Here is a 20,878-nt window from a genome sequence, read left to right as displayed (position 1 = left end):
CTACTCTAAGGCCATAGAGTTATTCTCCTGTTATTGTCTTCTAAACGTTTTATATTTCTGGGTGGCTCAGTCTGTAAAGTGTCAGACTCTTGGTTTCAGCTCAGGTCATGATCCCAGGGTCGTGAGATCCAGCCCCAGGTCGGGCTCTGTGTTCAGCGTGGAGTCTGCTCAAGATTCTCTCTTCCTCTCCCTCCTCTTCCATGTCCCCTCCCACCTCCCCTCAACTTGTGTTCTGTCTTTCTCAAATAAATACATAAATAAAATCTTTTAAAAAATAAATAAAAGTTTTACATTTTCATTTTTCATTGCTTACGTCTTTAATCCATTTAAAATTAAGTTTTAAAAGTAATGATTTTCCTACTGGGTGTTGGTAAGGATCCAGTTCCACTTTTCTTCCCATATAGATGTTGACTTTTTCCAACATTATTTTTTGAAAAGCCCAAACTTTCTTCACTGATCAGTAATCTGTCATAAATCAAATTTCTATATGTAGGGTTGTTTTATGGGCTCTGTATAGTGTTACATGGGTTAATTTGAATCAATTCCATGATGTTTTAATTACTAATGCTTTGAAATAATTATTGATATCTAACAGGGTAAATCTTTAGTCCTGTTCTTCTTCCAAAATAATTTGGCTGGAGGTGCCTGGGTGGCTCAGTTAAGCATCCGACTCTTGGTTTTGGCTCAGGTCATGATCTCAGGGTCATAAGATCAAGTTGTGCATTGGCCTCCACTCAGCTGAGTCTGCTTGTCTTTCTCCTCCGCTCTTCCCTCTCTTGGTTCGGTGCATTGTCTCTCTAAAATAAATAAAATCTTAAAGAAAAGAGTATCGTGGCTCTTCTTGGCTTTGTTTATTGGTACACATTTTTAAATTAACTTGTCAAATTAAATCTGTTGATTAGAATTGAATCTGTAGATCAATTTGGGAAAAATTGACATCTTTATGATATTCAGTCTTTCAGTTCTTGAACATGGTAGAGCACTCCATTTAGGTCTCTTATCTGAATATCTTTTGAATTTGTCTCGTTTGTCTCCCTACCCTCACTGCTGGTTCAGATTCTCATTTCTTACTTGGACTGTTGCATTAACTTTAAACAGATCTCTATTTCTTTAGTCTCCTTTTTGCAAGAGGCAGCCCAGCGTAGTGAGCTCTGGAACCAGATTTAGGAGCTTGAATTGTGGTTCTTTCAGGATTGGGCAAGTTACTTAACCTCTCTTTCTTTAATTTAAGAGATAATAATTCTTGCCTCTTGGGGTTATTATAAATATTAAATGAGTTAATAGATATAAAATAATTAGGGCAGCATCAAGCAAACAGTAAACGTTCAATAAGTGGTAGCTATTATTACTGTTGTGATTTTTTAAAAAAAATTTGTTAGTTTTTTTTTAATTTATTTGAGAGAGGTCAAGCCCCACATTGGGCGGGGAGCCTAGTTAATTAAATAAATAAATAAAAATAAATATTTAAGTAATCTTTGCATCCAACATGGGGCTCAACCTCACAACCCAGAGATCAGGAGTCACATGCTCTACTGATTGAGCCAGCCAGGTGCCCGTAATTTGAGCATTTTGGTTGATCATATTACCATCCAATACAAGGCTGGGAAACATGGCAGGGAGGTAGGCTGGGTGGGAAAATCAAGACTTCTCCTTTGAATCTGGTCCATTTGATATCCCTGGGGGGCATCAAGGAGGTAAAGTTATGTAAGTATTTAAATATTTAAATCTAGAGTTCAAAATAGGAGTGTGGACCTAGTAGGTGTGTTTGGAAGTCATCAGAATAAGTTGATTTTTTAAAAAATATTTTTTAACAAATTCTTTTTTTTTTTTAAGATTTTATTTATTTATTTGACACACAGAGAGAGATCACAAGTAGGCAGAGAGGCAGGCAGAGAGAGAGGAAGGGAAGCAGGCTCCCTGTTGAGCAGAGAGCCGGATTTGGGGCTCCATCCCAGGACCCTGAGATCATGACCTGACCTGAAGGAAGAGGCTTGAACCTACTGAGCCACTCAGGTGCCCCATAAATGTGTGAGAATTAATGAGCTCCTGGGGGGGCAGGATCTCACAATCTGAGATCAGGCATGACCTGCGCCAAAATCAAGAGTTGGAGGCTTAATGGACTGAGCTAACCAGGTGCCCTGCTCCCAGGAATATTTTGAACAGGTGCTGCATTATGCCAGTCACTGAGTAATAATAAAGGACAAAATGTGGATAGAATTTGTTTACTCTTTCCCCACTGCATAAAACAGTGCCAGCCAGGCATGGAAGTGCTCACAAAAGAATTTATTGAATGAATGGATGCATAAACTTGGATTTGTATCTGCTCTTCATGAGCTGTGTAACCTTTGGCAAATTTTTGACATCTCATGTTACTTGACTCTCAGTTTCTTCAACTGGCAAACAGGGAGAGGGAGGCAGTTCCTCCTGCCCCACAGCATTGTTATATGGGTTAAATGTGAATTTATGTGTAAAAAAAAAAATCTGTGGCAATATCTGAGGGGGGAGTGAAGGAGAACAAGGGAAAGGAGCTACAGTTTGTTGGCTGGAACTTTTAAAAGGGGAACAGAGACGTGGGGTGTATAATGAGAGATGAGACATGAAAAGGTAAACTTTGGGTCCACTTCGGAAAGACCTTGGGAGCCCAGTCAAGGAGCTGGTGTTTTATCACGATTTCTCAGGGAAGTGATGAAGAGTTGTAAACAGAGTACGGACATTTTAGCTTTACATTTTTGAAGGTTATTCTAACGGCAGGTGGAGGATAATGATAAAAAGCTAGTGATAGTTCCTGAGAAGGGTCAAGCCTAGTGAACTGGGTATCTTCTGCTCTACATATCTTTAGAAATGCAAATTACTCTCGTTTAACTACTATCCATCAAAGAAAGGGAGCAAATAACAGTTCTGCTTTGATTACATCACCAGACCTAATTTGAGATACCTCCAGGGAGTGCTGGCCATTTTAGAATACTGGGCTTTCTCGTCGAAAGTATGGTCTGAAGAAAGAATAGTTTTTGTACATCTTACCGCTGTGAACATGAAGGGGAGAGTGATAGCTCAAGCCTTTCTACCATTTCCTAGGACTCATGCTCCTGTAGTTTTAGGATTTTCCCAGAAGTCATTAGCAATTAAAGCCTTGAAAACAAACAAACAAAAAATCCATGCTTATCTTTCACTGTAGGGTGGAATGGGAGGCGAGGAAGATTAGGGGACTTTGAAGTTAGGCTTGGTAGTGGGGATGGAATGAGCAAGGCAGAAGAATCCCAAAAGATAGGTGGAGAGTGAGGCTTGCCCATGAAGAGGGAGGGAAGCTGAACTGGAGGAGGGGAAAAAGAAAACTGGTAGACATTTGGACCCAAAAAGAAGTTTTGAAGCTCAGCACCATAAGGGTCTGGGTCTTAGTGTGGTTTCCCTTGGTCACTTGTAGCCCTTACTGTGATGGTAGATAGCAGATTTTGAATACTGAAACAGGAGTTCTACTTTCTGTATCAAAAGTGTCAGATTTTTGGAATATATAACCCATAAATACTTTACAGCTTGCCATTCATCACCTAATGGGAAGAGTCTGTAATTTCAAATTTAATAAAAGAGCCTGGTACTAATGATGCCACAGGTGATGTTTTCAATTAGCTGTGTCTTAATGAGCTTATAGGCTCTTAAGAGCTAATCCTGTAATGTAGGAAAAAAACTGAGAAGGCAGGCCTATATCTGGCAAATCTCCTGAGGTAGGACTTTGCTGATTCAGATTTCTTTGATAAAACTTGTAATATCTTATGATTTTTATGGAGTTTTATGGAAGTGGAGCAGTATCTGACATTGGTCTGATATTTTTCAGCTTCCAAAATAAGTAAGGCTTGCAGACAGGTTTGAAGTGAGAAGTTTTTAGTGACTTCCTAGGCTAAAGGAAAATAAAAAGCACATTGCTTATAGAAGTATAAATAAGTCGTAATTGGCAAATAATTCAGTGGAGTAGAAATGAGGAAGATTCAGAGACTGAGGTGGAGCGAGAGAAATTCACTTCATTTTGGGGTAAACTTTTAGATACACATCATGAATGACAACTTTTAAACCGCTGGTCTCTCATAACTGTGCTGAAGAAACAGAGTGGTTCATAGCTAGGAGTACTTCTTAAAATGCTTAAAGAACAGTAAGCCCCGTATGGAGATCTAGAAAAAGTTCTAGAAATACTGTTTCTAAAGAAAGACTTGTCAGATGACCAATCTCTCTATCAGGGACAGTATCAGCATAAAATCTAGAAATGGTGTTTTTATCTACTGCTGACTTGGCATTTTAATGTCCTAATTGCTAGACAGTCTGTACTCCAGGTTTGAAGTTGGAAGGGTGTAATGGGGTTATGCTACTCAGGGCAGAGCTGTATAAAACACCTGCTAGAGATATTCTAAGCTTTCTTGACTCATATCATTTTTGCTCTACATTTTAAAAGGATTCGCTTATGCTTACTAGAGTATTTGTAATTCTGTAAGGACAATGAACTGGAATGTAGGAAAGTAGTAGGTATTTACAGAATAATGCAGTATGATTCATTGCTGTGCAGAGATAGCAACTTAGACAGTGATGCAGTACTGTATAAGGGGACCTCATCTGCAACTTGATTACTGTTCTATCCCTGACACCTAAAATAGGCCCAGAAGATAGTAGGTGCTCAAAGACTATTTGCTGAATAAATTAAAAAAAGAGAGAGAGAGAGAGAGAGAGGTTGATGAGTTTTAGTGATTCAATGGGGGAGTGTTTTCCCCCTAGTAGTTGGATTTGATGATACATATGCACAGACTTGAACAAACTCCTTTTGCCTTAGAGATACTGTTTCAAGATGGCTCACTGAGGACCTCTGTAAAATCAGATTTTAGTATAGAGAGGTGGTCATCCTAAATGACAGCGATCAAACCCATTACCCTGGCTTATTAAGACATAGCACTTAGTAATTAAGCTCACAGTCCCTCCTCCCCCTTCTGAATTAATTGGCCCAGGATCTGGACTGGAAAGGTATTTGAACCACTGCTCAACCCCACCATTGATTGTTTCTTTGTTTTTGTTTCTGTTTTTTAAGATTTTATTTATTTGAGAGAGAGACAGTGAGAGGGAGCATGAGAAAGGAGACAGTCAGAGGGAGAAAAAGACTCCCTGTGAAGCTAAGAGCCCTATTTGTGACTCCATCCCGGGACTCCAGGATCATGACCTGAGCCAAAGGACGTTGCTTAACCAACTGAGCCACCCGGACGCCCCCGTTGATTGTTAATATTCACCCAAGGTTAACAGCCACAGATATTTATATACGTTCCATACAGACCTGACTCCTTTAATTTAGTAATTCGGTCTACAAGTTACAGAAGAAAATGACTTGACTACTATTTTACTTCCAAATACTTTCTTACTTAAAAAGCAGAATTGGGGATTACAGTTTTTAAGACAGCTTTCAGTGCGAACATGCTGGCCGTTAGATTTGGCAGTGCTCTCTGTTGCTTTGTGGTGGAGAGTTACGTGTATAGGAGTTTAAAAATGAGAGAGCTAAGGGGAGCTAATGAGAATGAGTTGAGGAAGAGTTACTTTTCCATGAATACTGTCTGTTTACTGTCTGTGTGAGTCTGTAAATGTTTAATTATCTCCTAGAGTAGATAATATCCCTGTTCTTTTTTTTTTTTTTTAAGATTTTATTTATTTATTTGACAGAGAGAGAGAGAACACGAGATCACAAGTAGGCAGAGAGGCAGGCAGAGAGAGGTGGGGGTGGGAGGAAGAAGGCTCCCTCCTGAGGAGAGAGCCCGATGTGGGGCTTGATCCCAGAACCCTGGGACCGTGACCTGAGGCGAAGGCAGAGGCTTAACCCACTGAGCCACCCAATATCCCTGTTCTTAAGTAGTTGAATGACAACTTGATCTGAAAGATTTGTCTTTTATTGTGTTAGGTTTTTTTTTTTTTCCTAAAGATTTTTTAATTTAGGGGAACCCTCTCGGGTCCCCTACCTCCTCGGGAGCTTTGTACTATCACTTTACTATTGCTCAATAAACCCTGCTTTGCTGTTCACCAAAAAAAGAAAAAAAAAAAAAGAAAAAAGACTTTTTTATTTGAGAGAGAGCACACCAGTGGTGGGGGGCTCGCAGAGGGTGAGGCAGAAGCAGACTCCCCACTGGCAGGTACCCAACTCAGGGCTCAATCCCAGGACCCTCGTACCATGACCTGAGTAGATGCTTAACTGACTGAGCCACCGAGGTACCCCATACTCATTTTTTGAATACTGATAAAGGGACTGCAAAATAATTTAATGTAGTGCAAAGTATTGTTTTTTAAGATTTTACTTATTTATTTGACAGAGAAAGAGAGCACAAGCAGGGGGAGTGGGAGAAGGAGAAGCAAAGCAGCCCACAGAGCAGGGAGCCCGATGTGGGGTCAGTCCCAGGAAGCTGGGATCATGACCTAAGCTAAAGGCAGATGCTTAATCAACTGAGCCACCCTGGTGCCTCTTTAGTGCAGAGTTTGAGGAAAAGATGAGCAGCAGTGTTTTTCAAACTGCTAGTTGTGGCCATTTAAAAAATGAAGTCAAATAGAAAATACTGACATTAATAAGTATTATTTTGTGAAACTTGTTTCAGTTCTGTAGACACATGTACTGGGTCATAATATAAAAATGACTTGGTGGGGCACCTGGGTGGCTCAGTGGGTTAAAGCCTCTGCCTTCTGCTCGGGTCATGATCCCAGGGTCCTGGGATTGAGCCCCACATTGGGCTCTCTGCTCAGCAGGGAGCCTGCTTCCCCTTCTCTCTCTGCCTGCTTGTCATCTCTGCCTGTCAAATGAATAAATAAATAATCTTTTTTAAAAAATGGCTTACTTCGGGTGTCAGGGTGACTCAGTTAAGCATCCAACTTGATTTCGCCTCAGGTCATAGTCTCAGGGTTGTGAAATGGAGTTCCACTTGAGGCCTGCTTTAGATTCTCTCTCTACCTTTTCCTCTGTTCCCCACCCCCAAATGACTTACTGAAATGGGTTTCAGACAGATTTGAGGGATCCCTGGGTGCCTCAGTTAAGCATCTGCCTTTGGCCCAGATAGTGATCCTGGGGTTCTGGATCAAGTCCCACATCAGGCTCCCTGCAGAGCAAGGAGGGAGGGAGCCTGCTTCTCTCTCAGACTACTTCTCCTCCTGCTTGTGTGCAGGTGTGCCTGTGCTCTCTGTTTCTGACAAATAAATAAATAAAATACTTGAGAAAAGAAAAAAAGAAAAGAAATCTTGAAAGCCATAGGACTAGAGCATGTGGAAAAGATGGAGGAAAAGAGGTAGCTGTCCTATCATTCTCATAATGGGGCAGACTGATTATAATGCACATTTATTTTCTCTCTTTTTCTCTTATGTCTCTCACTTTTTTTTTTTTTTTCTTTTACCCAGTTGCTTATTCTTTGGATCTGACCATATTGTTCAAATTCTTTACTACTGTTTCTTTCCCAGAAGAGTGAAAATAAGTGTGCTTCATTGGCAGTGTAGTTTTTATAGCATTAACTTGTTTTTATTTATTTATTTATTATTTAAAGTTTTTAAGTTTGAGTATAATTGACATCAAGTGTTACATTAGTTTCAGGTGTATAATGCAATGACTCAACTTCGTATGTTATGCTGTGCCCCCCAAGCTACCATCCGTCACCATACAACACTGTTAAAATATTACTGACTGTATTTCCTGTGCTGTGCCTTTATTCCTGTGACTTATTCTTTCCATAACTAGAAGCCTGTGTCTCCCACTTCTCTTCACCCATTTTGCCTATCCACCTCCCTCCCCCTCTTCAGCCTCTGGCAGCCATCCATTTGTTCTCTGTAGGTCTGATTCTGCTTTTTTGTTGGTTTATTCATTTGTTTTTTAGACTCTAGATACGAGTGAAATCATACAAGAAGATTCCCCAAAACACAAAAATGAAAGCTGATTATCCTTAAAGGTTACTCCTGGGATGCCCGGATGGCTCAGTCTGTTAAGCGTCCGACTCTTGATTTCTGCTTGGGTCCTAAGTCAGTCCTAAGATTGACCCCTGGAGTCTCGCTCCAAGCTCAGTGTGGAGCCTGCTTGGGATTCTTTCCCTTCCTCTCCCTTCTGCTCAAGTTTGTGTGCATGTACTCTCTCTCTCTCAAAATAAATACATAAAATCTTAAAAAAGATTCTCTCTCCCTACCCCTCTAGCCCGCCCAGCTTAAACAAAACAAAACAAAACACCCCACCAACAGTAACAGCAACAAAAACAAGGCTACATTTGGATCATCTAGAATTTCATTTATTTTCATTTCTCCCCCACGCTCTGTTCAGCACTTGCTCTGCTATAGATAGGAACTGTCTGGCAACTGTTTAGGTGTAAGTTAAGCATAAATGAAAAAGAACTTAGTAAATTGGTTAGGGAAAAGTGAGTGCAGGATGGGGAATAGATGATGTCATAAACTTTGCATTAAAAATGTTGCAGGGGGCGCCTGGGTGGCTCAGTGGGTTAAGCCGCTGCCTTCGGCTCAGGTCATGATCTCAGGGTCCTGGGATCGAGTCCCACATCGGGCTCTCTGCTCAGCAGGGAGCCTGCTCCCTCCTCTCTCTCTCTCTCTCTCTGCCTGCCTCTCTGCCTGCTTGTGATCTCTGTCTGTCAAATAAATAAATAAAATCTTTAAAAAAAAAAAAAATGTTGCAGGGACTCAGTTTGTACCACTCATCGCCTATTACTGAAACATGGAAGACCAAAGAAAGGGGGAATAAAAGAAGAAAGAAGGAAAATAATTACATTTTTAAAAATTGGTAGTTTTAATACTTAGAATAGTTATCTGGGACTAATAGCTACTCAATAAATATTTGAAAGAAAAATTGAAGTTTTCTTTTCAAAAAGGGAGTACCAGTACCTCAGGAAACTTGTATTCTACTTAACAGCTAGTTCCTACATAGTTTAGAAGAATGTATTCTTTTTTTTTTTTTAAGAGTTTTATTTATTTATTTGACAGAGAGAGTAAGAGAGGACAAGCAGGGGAAGCTGCAGAGGGAGAAAGAAAAGCAGACTTTACACGGAGCAGTGAGCCTAATGTGAAGCTCTATCCCAGGACCCTGGGATCATGACCTGAGCCAAAAGCAGACACTTAACCTAAACTGAGCCACCTGGGTACCCCAGAAGAGTGTACTCGGAGAGCATAGTTTATTAGAATCATCTTTGGCTAAATAAGATGGGGGCTTTTTCTAAGAATTCAAAACCTTTGTATGTTTTGACTTTAAATGAGAATAATTTGTTTTTTAAAGATTTTGTTTGTCAGAGAGAGAGAGCACAAGCAGGGGGAGTGGCAGGCAGAGGGAGAAGTAGGCTCCTCACTGAGTAAGGAGTTGGATGCCAGACTTGATCCCAAGACCCTGAGATCATGACCTGAGCCAAAGGTGGGTGCTTAACACTTAGCCACCCAAGCATCTGGGGAATACCATTGTTAGAGTTTGTCTGTTGCTAAAGAAAACTACAGCGATGAGTCTTTTGGATTTGGTATACAGAAGAGTTTGCATGCCTAGATGTTGTCAATGCCATTATGATGATTCATTTAGACGTTGTTTTGTCATGGCAAATACACAAGGGTCAAAATGAAATAAAAAATAAACTGTATAAGCCTGTTGGTCTAGCCAGCATATAGGCTTGTATAGTTACCATTCGACTGCTGCTTTGTATACCAGATGCTGTAGAATCTATGTTGGACTATAATCACAGGGAAATAGTGAGATTTCCTGTCTACTAGAGGCTACTGTATACCAATTAGTACTTTGTAATAACCTGTAGGATCCCTAAGTTTACTTATCCCAGTGCAGCTTCTAAAACCCAAATAGCCTTAAAACAGTTATTCTTTTTAGAATAATAAAATAATAGAATTGATTTGAAGGACTTTTTTTTTTTTAAAGGTCAGCTTGTCCAACCCTGAACTGATGATTAAGTCTCTTTTTTTTTTTTAAATTTTTTTTTTTTAAGATTTTATTTATTTATTTGACAGAGAGAGATTACAAGTAGGCAGAGAGGCAGGCAGAGAGAGAGAGGAGGAAGCAGGCTCCCTGCTGAGCAGAGAGCCCGATGCGGGACTTGATCCCAGGACCCTGAGATCATGACCTGAGCCGAAGGCAGCGGCTTAACCCACTGAGCCACCCAGGCGCCCCAGATGATTAAGTCTCTTAATGGAGCAGACCTAACAAGACTTTGCTTTCAACAAACATCCTCATTTCCTTCACTTACTCTTAAAATGGCATGACTCTAGGTCCCCTCATTCTTTTCTTAGATTTTTTTAAAGATTTTTATTTATTTGACACACAGAGAGAGAAATCACAAGTAGGCAAAGAGGCAGGCGAAGAGAGAGGAGAAAGCAGGCTCCCCACTGAGCAGAGAGCCCAATGTGGGATGCTGTCTGTCCCAGGACCCTGAGATCATGATCTGAGCCAAAGGCACTGAGACACTTTTAAAGTCCTCTCTCTTTCTCTTTCTCTCTCTCTCTTTTTTTAGGATTTTATTTTTATTTATAAGAGGGAGAGAGATCAGGGGGGAAGAGCAGAAGAAGAGGTACAGGCAGGTTCCACGCTAAGCGCAGAGCTCAGCTTGCGGCTAGATCATGACCTGAGACAAAACCAGAGTCAGACACTTAACTGACTGAGCCACCCAGGTACCCCTTAAAGTCCTCTTTTTTAAAAGTTTCACACTCAGAACTAAGCACAGTACTCAAGTGTAGTCTGATTTGCATAGAGATGAATGTCATTTCCTTTATCAGACTTTGTTTTTAACGAAACCTGCTATCCACAGTTTTGGCAGCCATGTTATTCCATTTGTCTCATTGAAATAGATTTTTTAAAAGCTCTAGTCTATCTCACATATATTGGCCCATTTTGCTGTTTTTAGTTCTAAGTGCATGACATTATATTCATCCTTACTAAATCTTACCTCATTAGATTCAACCTCCTGTTCCAGCCACCTAGAATTACTTTTTTTTTTTTTTAAGATTTTATTTATTTGACAGAGAGAGAGAGAGATCACAAGTAGGCAGAGAGGCAGGCAGAGAGAGGGAGGGAAGCAGGTTCCCTGCTGAGCAGAGAGCCGGATATGGGGCTCGATCCCAGGACCTTGAGATCATGACCTGAGCTGAAGGCAGAGGCTTAACCCACTGAGCCACCCAGGTGCCCCTAGTATTACTTTTTTATTAAAGACTTTTTATTTATTCGAGATAGAGCGAGAGAGAGAGAGCACGAGTAGGGGCAGGGGCACAGAGGGAGAGGGAGAAGCAGATTCCCCACTGAGCAGAGAGCTCTGTATGGCCTTGATCCCAGGACCCCAGGAACATCACCTGAGCCGAAGGCAGAGGTTTAACCTATTGAGCCACGCAGGTGCCCTAGACCTGCTTTAAAAAGTTGAAGAATCAACTTTTTAATCAGTGTGTAAACCTGGCGATTCACAGACCTGTACCCCTGGGGATAAAAATACATTATATGTTTATTTAAAAAAATAAATTAAAAAGTAATAATTTTTTAAAAAGTTGATTCTGTCATACAGGATATTTGCTTTCTCATCCTATCATTTACATATTTTATCATCTTCCTCTTCAGTGTCCTCATCCAAGTCATTTAAAAAAATTTTTTTTCTTTAAGATTTTATTTGAGAGAGAGAGGGAGAGAGAGCACAAGCAGGGGGAGTGGGAATGGGAGAAGGAGAAGCAGATTCCCCACTGAGCAGGGAGCCTGATGGGATCAGGACCTGAGCTGAAGGCAGACACTTAACCGACTGAGCCACCCAGAAACCCCCAAGTCATTTTAAAAAATGTTGGAGAGGACAGGTTTCTCTGGGGTCCTGTGACGTACCACTAAACCTTCTAGATTTACCTGTACTCTTCAGGTATGGTTACATAGTGATCTATGAAGCCAATTAACTACTACAAAAATCCATATTTTTCACCTTGGAAATCCAGAAGTATTTATGTTTACAGGTCATACTATATTAAAAAAAAGAAAATGAGTTAGTTGGGTTATGGCTCCTAGTGTTCCTTGTGTCCTGCCTGAATACTCATTATTAGTATGTTAGTGTTTTAATCAGTAGTACACTATTTACATCAAAGAGTAGACCTGTGCCGCCTTGATACTTTTTGTAAATCTCAGCATATTCTGGGTTTTAGCTCTAGCTTTTTATAGGTCAGTTCCATTTTTTTAAATAGTTTCTTTCCTTTTATATATATTTTTGGAGGGCATGTTCTTCTAATTCTGAGCAGACCGTTTTCCATTTAGTCTCTTTAGGTACTTCCCCACTTTTTTCCCTCTATCTCAGATAATGTGAGATGGGCAACATTTCATGCTTGGGTCCTATTGTCATTGTTTTTTGAAGCCTGTTCTCTTAGACACTAGGAAACACACCTGGCTGTGTTCTTTGTTCTTTTTACCTATCTGGCTTAGCTGCTTCCTTTTCAGGTTCTCACCATTTCCTGTTTTCTGAGCAGTTTCTTCTTGGTCAAATTCAGTTCAGAATTAAAATTCTACTCAGTGGGGCGCCTGGGTGGCTCAGTGGTTAAAGCCGCTGCCTTCAGCTCAGGTCATGATCCCTAGGGTCCTGGGATCGAGCCTTGCATCGTGCTCTCTGCTCAGCGGGGAGCCTGCCTCCTCCTCTCTCTCTCTCTGCCTGCTTCTCTGCCTACTTCTGATCTGTCTGTCAAATAAATAAAAATCTTAAAAATAAAATAAAATAAAATTCTCATTTTTTCTGCCTTCTGGGTGATAGAATAATTAACAAGGCAATTAAAAATGGCTTTATTATAAATAAATTAAAAAGATAAAGAAAAGATTTATTGATTTCTTTATTTTAGAGAGAGAGCATCCCACTGCAGTGGAAGAGGCAGAGGGAGAGAGGGAGGGAGAGAAGCAGATTTCCTGCTGAGCCTGGAAACCACGTGGGGCTTGATCTCACAACCCTGAGATCATGATCTGAGTCAAAATGAAGAATCAGCCACTTTACTGACTGAGGCACCCAGGCACTCCCAAGGCAGATTTTTTTAGGGAGGAGAGACGGCAGAAGGAGGGAGAGAGAGAGAGAATCCCAGGCAGCCTCCATACCCATGGATGCAAAGCCCATTGTAGTGCTCAATCTCATGAAACCAAGAGTCAGACACTTAAGCAACTGAGCCACCCAGGGACCCCAGCAAGGCAATTTTTAAAATATATGCTGCTTTTTAGTTGAATGAGATTTTTCAGCAGATGTTCAGATAGTAGGAATCTTTTATTACTTTTTGTGACAGAGGGCTCCTACCAGAAAGTACTCTTTCTTTACCATTTCTCAGTTGTAAGGACATTTCACTGGCTTTGTGTTAAGACTTGCAGGACCATCTCTTCTTACCAGGTCCCTGATCTGCCCTGCCAGCCTTCCTACAAATCCCTGAAATCAGTCTGCTTCCTCTCTTCTTTCAAGGTGCTCTGACTAGTTTTTTACTGGACTTTTTTTTCTCTCTTGAAGCTGGCCTAATGAGTAAACTGTAGTGCTTGCCCTTTCCCGGTAGGACTGTCATGGGGTATTTTGTGTTTTGTTTCAGATGTTTTCATTATGATGGAGTCTAAATGAGGGCATAAATAGGGAAGTTAGAAGTTTGGGACCTCATATTATGCCAAGTTAGTTTCTAATTTTCTTTGATGCTTTGGACAACTTGTCTACTTGCTTCTCTTGCTCAAAGAAGAGCTCATCAAACCTTTCCCTCTCCCTTCTTAGGCTCTCTAGAAGAGGAGATTCAGCAGATGGTAGGCCTGAGGGAGAAGATTAAATAAAGCATAGTTGTGAATTCCTACAGACCTTGCAGAGGCTGCCTTATCTCAAAAGAGTAGTTTATGCCTCAGGAGACCATGAAGCAACTCTTCATGGAATCCCGGTTACATACAGGAAATATCACTCCTGGTCTTGCTCCTGTTCCTCTGTTACTTCCACTTAGATGCTTTCTGCTGTTTCCATTCTTGGTGTGAATTTCCACTTAGCAATGCACGTTTTTAACATACACGCAACTTATCTTTTTTATCAGGTGAGATTTCCGTATCCTAATATTTGATCAGATGTCATACTGCAGAAATGTGCTGAGTGTTCTGGAGAATGCAAACAAAAGTATAAATCACATCAACAAATATTTACTAAGCACAGAAAAGAGAATTTACTCCTTCCAATAGCTTACATTTCATTGGAATGAATTAAATACATGAAGCAGGGGCGACTGGCTGGCTCAGTCAGTGGAACATGCAACTCTTGATCTTGAGGTCACGAGTTCAAGCCCCACAATGGGTGCAGAGATTACTTTTAAAAAGTATATGAAGCACCTGGAGAATGTAGTAACATGCTAAATTATACATTGGTACCAACTACTTAGGCTTCAGAACTCAGAGTGGGTTTTCCTAATCAATGCTCAGTTTACCTCTTAGAAGGAGCAGATGTCTGTATTTCTAAAATTGTTGCTTACTTAATCTGTTACTGTTTTTGCTATAGACAGGGTCCTAGAACTCTGCTCACCAGTGACCATCAGCCTCCATCTCTAGGAACGTGGAACTGAATGGTACTCTTGCTCCCACAGCAGAGTACAAGAAATGTGTAGCAAGAACATGAGTAATTAAAATATATTTGAGGCTTTTGGATCTTAAAATCTCTGATGAGAAAATACAGTTTTGTGTATTTGGTTTGGCTGTTTTGAGTTAATTTTTATTATTTATTTATTTATTGAATTTTATTTATTTATTTGACAGATCACAAGTAGGCAGAGAGGCAGGCAGAGAGAGAGAGGAGAAAGCAGGCCTCCCTGCTGAGCAGAGAGCCTGATGTGGGGCTCAATCCCAGGACCCTGGGATCATGACCTGAGCTGAAGGCAGAGGCTTTAACCCACTGAGCCACCCAGGTGCCCCTGTTTTGAGTTAATTTTAGATGTAACTTTTAGAATCAGTTTTCGAATTTCAGCATCAGATTGCTTAGTCATGAGGGATTAGGTATAAAGCCACATTATATTGAGAAAACTAGGGACTCTTGCTATGTATTAACCTTGCTAGGCAGTAATATTTGAGAAGAAAAGAAAAAAAACTGCCCTACATTCTAAAAGGTTGAGCAGTTGCTATGTTGCAAAATCCCATTTGCCTTGATTCCTGATAATCTTCACTAATCTTTCAAAGAATCATCAGATGTGGTGTATTTGAGAATGCATGTATCCAGATACTTGTTGAGAATGATAAGCAACAGAGTCTTTCAAAGACTAGCATCATGGTTCTGAAGTTTTGCAGTGTAGTGCCTTATTTTCTGTACTGTTTGTTGTGGGAACTTGGGTAGCTTCCTGATTTGAGAAGTGGAAGAACTGGGTTGAAGTCCTTTGCTAGAAAACCCAGTGCTGCTTCGGTTTTATATAGTCTCCAGGGATCCATAGCATATTTTGCCTGACATTAATACAGACAGAAAGAAGAATTCTTCACTTTCTCCACTCAACTCCAACCCTTTGAGCAAAGCACATACCTCTAGACCTCAGAGAGAGGAAAGCACGTTTTGTTTTTCTAGCCTTTGAAATACTTTTTAGCAGTAAGAAACCTGGGTTTCATTAAAGCTGGTTTGTATTGGGGTGCCTGGGTGGCTCAGTGGGCTCTACCTTAGGCTCAGGTTATGATCCCAGAGTCCTGGGATCGAGCCCCCACACCAGGCTCTCTGCTCAGCGGGGAGCCTGCTTCCCTTCCTCTCTCTCTGCCTGCCTCTCTGCCTACTTGTGATCTCTGTCTGTCAAATAAATAAATAAAATCTTAACAACAACAACATCAACAACAACAACTGGTTTGTATCTCAGGTGCCCAGATTCAACTAATAACATATAGCCTTGCTATTTAGACATCAGCAGAAAGAGAAATTTCTTTCTTTTCTCTTCTCTAACCTCCCCCCCTCCTTAAAGCATTTATGCCATTAAATTTTTATCACTTCTATGTGGATTGTTAGGACAATAATCAGAACATTTTCTGCTTATTTTGTTTTCCTGTAAGAATTTATAATGTCTCTAAGATTTATAGGAGTTCAGCCATTTTTCTATCAATGGTTCCTTTTGCCTGAATGTGATGATTCTGTAATGTTTGGAGAGAATGTATACTGCTGAAGGTGCATAGAAAGAATTGCCCTGTGGCCCACACACTTAGCGTTCTATAGAACATTTTTACCTCCCGAGAAAGTACCCTTGTCTGTATCTTCCGGGTCAATCTGTGTCCTGCCAGGAAACCACTGTTCTCAGCTTTGCGTGTTTTAGAACATCATAGAAATGGAACCGTACATTGTACATTCTTTGTATCTAGCTTCTTTTGTTTAGTAATATGTTTGTGAGATGCATGCATGTTGCATTCCTTCATTTTGCTGACTGGTATTCCATTGTAGGAATATACCAGTTTGTGCATTCCGTTCTCTTAATTACAAACATTTGGATTCTTTCCAGTTTTTGCTTTTATGCTATTAGCATTTATGCACAAGGCTTGAATGGACTTATATTTCCTTTTCTTTTGGATAAATACCTGTGAGTAGAATCGCTACATCAAAGGGCATATAGATATTTACTTTTTTAAGAAACATCCATTCCTTTTTCTACATTGGCTGTGTTATTTTACACTTGTGCTGGTGAAGAATAGGAGTTCTGGTTGCTTCACAGCCTTGCCAACATTTGGGTTGTCATTCTTTTTAACTTCAGCTGTTCTAGTGAGTACAGGTACAAATTCTATAAGTGAATTAAAATATGTTTTGTTTTGAGAATTTTGTGGCATGTCTTGGAATAATTAGAAATTTGGTACATCTCTCTTTCTCTCTTTTTAAGATTTTATTTATTTGAGGGGGAGAATGAGCAAGAGAGAGAGCATGTTGGTAGGTGGGGGAGCAGAGGGAGAGGGAGAGAAGCAGGCTCCCCACCAAGCAGGTTGTCCAATACAAGACTCAATCCCAGAACTCCGGCACCATGACCTGAGCCCAAGACAGACGCTTACTGACTGAGCCGCCCCGGTGCCCCTAATTTGGTACATCTCTTAAGATTCTTTTAAAGTTTGGTCTGGGGGTACCTGGGTGGCTCAGTGGGTTAAGCTTCTGCCTTCAGCTCAGGTCATGATCTCAGGGTCCTGAGATTGAGCCCCGCATCGGGCTCTCTGCTCAGCAGGGAGCCTGCTTCTGCCTTCTCTCTGCCTGCCTCTCTGCCTACTTGTGATCTCTCTCTCTGTCAAATAAATAAATAAAATCTTTTAAAATAATAAAAAATAAAGTTTGGGGCAAATGTTGATCACAACAGTTTAGGTCTCCAGGATAGGGCCAGGATATTCTCTCCTACTAATCCATGGCTAGAGTTTATAAGGGAGAATTATTGTTAGTCCTGTGTACATCAATTTTAGTCTCTTAAAGTTTCCCTAATATTTTCTCACATATTTACTCTTGGCAGCAAATGTGATTCACATTTTATAGATGAAGGAGTGAAGACTAGAGAGCTTGTCTAAGATTTGCCCAAGGCTTTGAGGGACTAAAACACAGCACTTTCCGTTAGTAGCATTTCACAGAATGTAAGCTGACTTTGAAATATATCCTGGTCATATGTCCTTTTCAAGTGGCTTCTAGGAATTCTGAGTCTTGTTTTAGTCCCTAGAGTAGATCAGCTGATACGGTTCTAGAGATAACTGCAGTTGGTGCCCTTCGAAGAAAAAAAACATTACTGAGTGTCCTAACTTGACATTTTGGAACTCTGCGTATAATTTTCAGAGCCCTTTTAGGAACCCCCATCCAAACTGTTTTAGCAGTGACTATCTGTCATTGCCCATGATGTGGTGGTGAGGGGGACAGCACAGCAGGTAATCTGAACTGAGTATTTGGGAAGAGACTCCATCAAAGTGAGTAATGTTCATAGTTTTCCAAACCAAATTGCAGTTCAAGTGTTTCTTTTTTTTTTTTTTAAGATTTTATTTATTTGTCAGAGAGAGAGAGGGAGAGAGAGCGAGCACAGGCAGACAGAATGGCAGGCAGAGGCAGAGGGAGAAACAGGCTCCCTGCCCAGCAAGGAGCCCAATGTGGGACTCAATCCCAGGACGCTGGGATCATGACCTGAGCCGAACGAAGGCAGCTGCTTAACCAACTGAGCCACCCAGGCATCCCAGTTCAAGTGTTTCAACATAAATCCACTTTTGTACCACTGTTAGGTATTAACACAAGTTGTTTGCTGTATTTCAGTGATGTCCTTGCATTGCCCATTTTTAAGCAAGAAGAGTCAAGTTTGCCCCCTGATAATGAGAATAAAATCCTGCCTTTTCAATATGTGCTCTGTGCTGCGACCTCTCCAGCCGTGAAACTCCATGATGAAACCCTGACATATCTCAATCAAGGTTAGATGCTTCTTTTCTTGTTAGTATTATTGAAAATTGGTGGATTGATGATATTTTATTAGGTATACTTTTATGGTAAAAAGTATATCTATCTAGTGTGACCTGTCAGAGTTGAAGTCTTATGTCAAAGATTTTTCACTTTTATGTCATGTTGGATATATATCAGTGGCTTCTTCTGTGCACCTGCCTAGTTTTAGTTCCTGTCTCCCTCCTTCTTTCTAATCCTTACCCAATCCTGTTTACCAGTTGTGTGACTTTGGACAAATTACTTAAACTCTTTGTGTTTCAATTCCTTTATCTGTAAAAATGGGATTGATAATACTCTTGAGAATTGTATCAACTGATAATATAACATATGAAAACACTTAGCACTATGTCTGGCATATAGTTAAGGATTATAGTTGTTACTAATACTAATAAGATTATACTCTTGTATATTCAACCAGCTGAATTTTATTCTTTCTGAATATTACAAAGTTAACTTATGATGAATATAATATAGAGTTACTTTTTCTTCCAGGACAGTCTTATGAAATTCGTATGCTAGACAATAGGAAACTTGGAGAACTTCCAGAAATTAATGGCAAGTTGGTAAAGGTAAAAGAAAATCATTCCTCTGTACAATATCCTTTTACCGACTCTTTTTGGGTCATGTTCTTTTGCTTCCATAAAGGGCTTGGTGCTGTCTCTTAGCTACTATAGTTTGCTGGCAGAGTGGTAAACTATTATTTCTTTGGAGTGGGAGTGAGCCCCCTCCATTCACATGGACTTTTCAGAGTTGCTAAAACAGAAGGCTTACTACTCCATGTCCCAGTAGTCTCCCGGTTCAGTGAACTTCTTTGGGGTGGAATAGAGGGACCTCCTTCAGATTTTTAGAGAAACTCCAGGGTCTTCTTTGTATATGTGGTCTAGTAGCAAGAAAAACAGGAAGTTCTGTTGACAAATAGCAGTTTTCTTAGTCTAGACTTACAGCATTGAATTCACAGCACAATTGGAACAGAGAAATTTGATCAGCTGCGATAAAAGTTAGCGGGAAGGCTATTAATAACCACATCTAAAAAGTAAGAATAACAGAAGGAAAGTTGATAGATACAACCCCTGCTTACCCTCAGTGCTGTGTAGTGGGTTAGCGAGCAGGGAATTTGTTGAGCTTTTCATATACACCCGAAGAGCTGAGCTGAATATTACATGGTAACAGTAGAGACAGGTAGAAATGCTTCCAGTAAGAGTCCTTTATGCTTAGTCCATGAGGACTGATGTTTTAAATATGGTACCAGTTAACTATAAAGCTTATATCTGAGCAATTATAAAATTTACCCTCAAATAGAGTTTGGGATGTGATGGGTTTTAGAGTGAAACAGATCTCAAGAAAAATAATTTTAGATTGTATCTAGAAACCAACTGGAGGTGACTGCTGGTAGTTTTCCTTTATCAGCGCTGATTTTTAAAGGATCCTATTATCATTTGATATCGTTGCTTCCGTTTAGAGTATATTCCGTGTAGTGTTCCATGACCGACGGCTACAGTACACTGAACATCAGCAGCTGGAGGGCTGGAGGTGGAACCGACCTGGAGATAGAATTCTTGACATTGGTGAGTTAAGGGAATCTCTTGCCCAGGAAATGTCTATTGGTATGGTCTGAGAGTTGGTTTTCTTTACTTGATGTTTACATTGATGCAAAGTGCCTCAGGGGCTCAATCAGCATAAACCCTGAAATGTTATTGACTAAGCATAAAAAAATTACTGGGATGGTCATACCAAAACTGAAGTTGGAAGTGTAGACACTTCAGTTCCATAACAGTCACATCTGTTCCTTTAAGGTGACTTTATTTTTCTTTTTGTTTTTTTAATTTAGTTGTAGATATATATAACATAAAAGTTAGCATTATAAAACATTTCGAAGTAAATAATTCAGTGACATTAAGTGTATTCACATTATGTAGCCATCACTATCATCCATCTCCGGAACTTTTTTCATCTTCCCAAACTGAAACCCTGTACCCATTAAACAATAATGCCCTATTCCTCTTCTCCCCAGCCCCTAGCCACCACCATTCTACCTTTTGTCCATATGACTGAGACTACTCCAGGTGTCTCATATAAGTGAAATCATCCAGTGTTTGTCTTTTTGTGATTGGCTTATTTCACTTAACCTAATCCTCACAGTTTAGCCAGATAGCAGTATGCATCAGAATTTTCCTCCTTTTATTTATTATTATTTTTTAAAAAAAGATTTTATTTATTCATTTTACAGAGATCACAAGTAGGCAGAGAGGCAGGCAGGGAGAGAGGGGGAAGCAGGCTCCCTGCCAAGCAGAGAGCCCAATGCGGGACTCGATCCCAGGACCCTGAGGTCATGACCTGAGCCACCCAGGAGCCCCAGAATTTTCCTCCTTTTAAAGACTGTATATCTACTTTAGTAGATACTTGGGTTGATTCTACCTTTTGGTTATTGTGAATAATGGAGTTTAGGGACATGGGTATATCGATATTTATTTCAGTCTCTGCTTTTAGTTCTTTTGGGTATATACCCAGAA

The 20,878-nt window shown here is 40.2% G+C and overlaps 1 protein-coding gene across 4 annotated transcripts in view; it reads left to right on the top strand.

The window, feature by feature from the left end:
- Positions 1 to 20,878, top strand: part of TFCP2 (transcription factor CP2) — a 57,500-nt gene that overhangs the window by 20,264 nt on the left and 16,358 nt on the right. For all 4 annotated transcript variants that reach the window (XM_059403131.1, XM_059403134.1, XM_059403130.1 and 1 more), the window contains exons 2-4: positions 18,189 to 18,340; positions 18,861 to 18,937; positions 19,828 to 19,933. In XM_059403131.1, coding sequence (XP_059259114.1) covers positions 18,189 to 18,340; positions 18,861 to 18,937; positions 19,828 to 19,933 — 335 coding nt within the window. The remainder of the gene's footprint in view (positions 1 to 18,188; positions 18,341 to 18,860; positions 18,938 to 19,827; positions 19,934 to 20,878) is intronic.

The sequence above is a fragment of the Mustela nigripes genome, chromosome 6 (genome assembly GCF_022355385.1).
Source record: "Mustela nigripes isolate SB6536 chromosome 6, MUSNIG.SB6536, whole genome shotgun sequence".
Classification (NCBI taxonomy): Eukaryota; Metazoa; Chordata; class Mammalia; order Carnivora; family Mustelidae; genus Mustela; species Mustela nigripes.
Note: the sequence above shows the minus strand (reverse complement) of the source record. Positions and strands in the feature narration are given on the sequence as shown.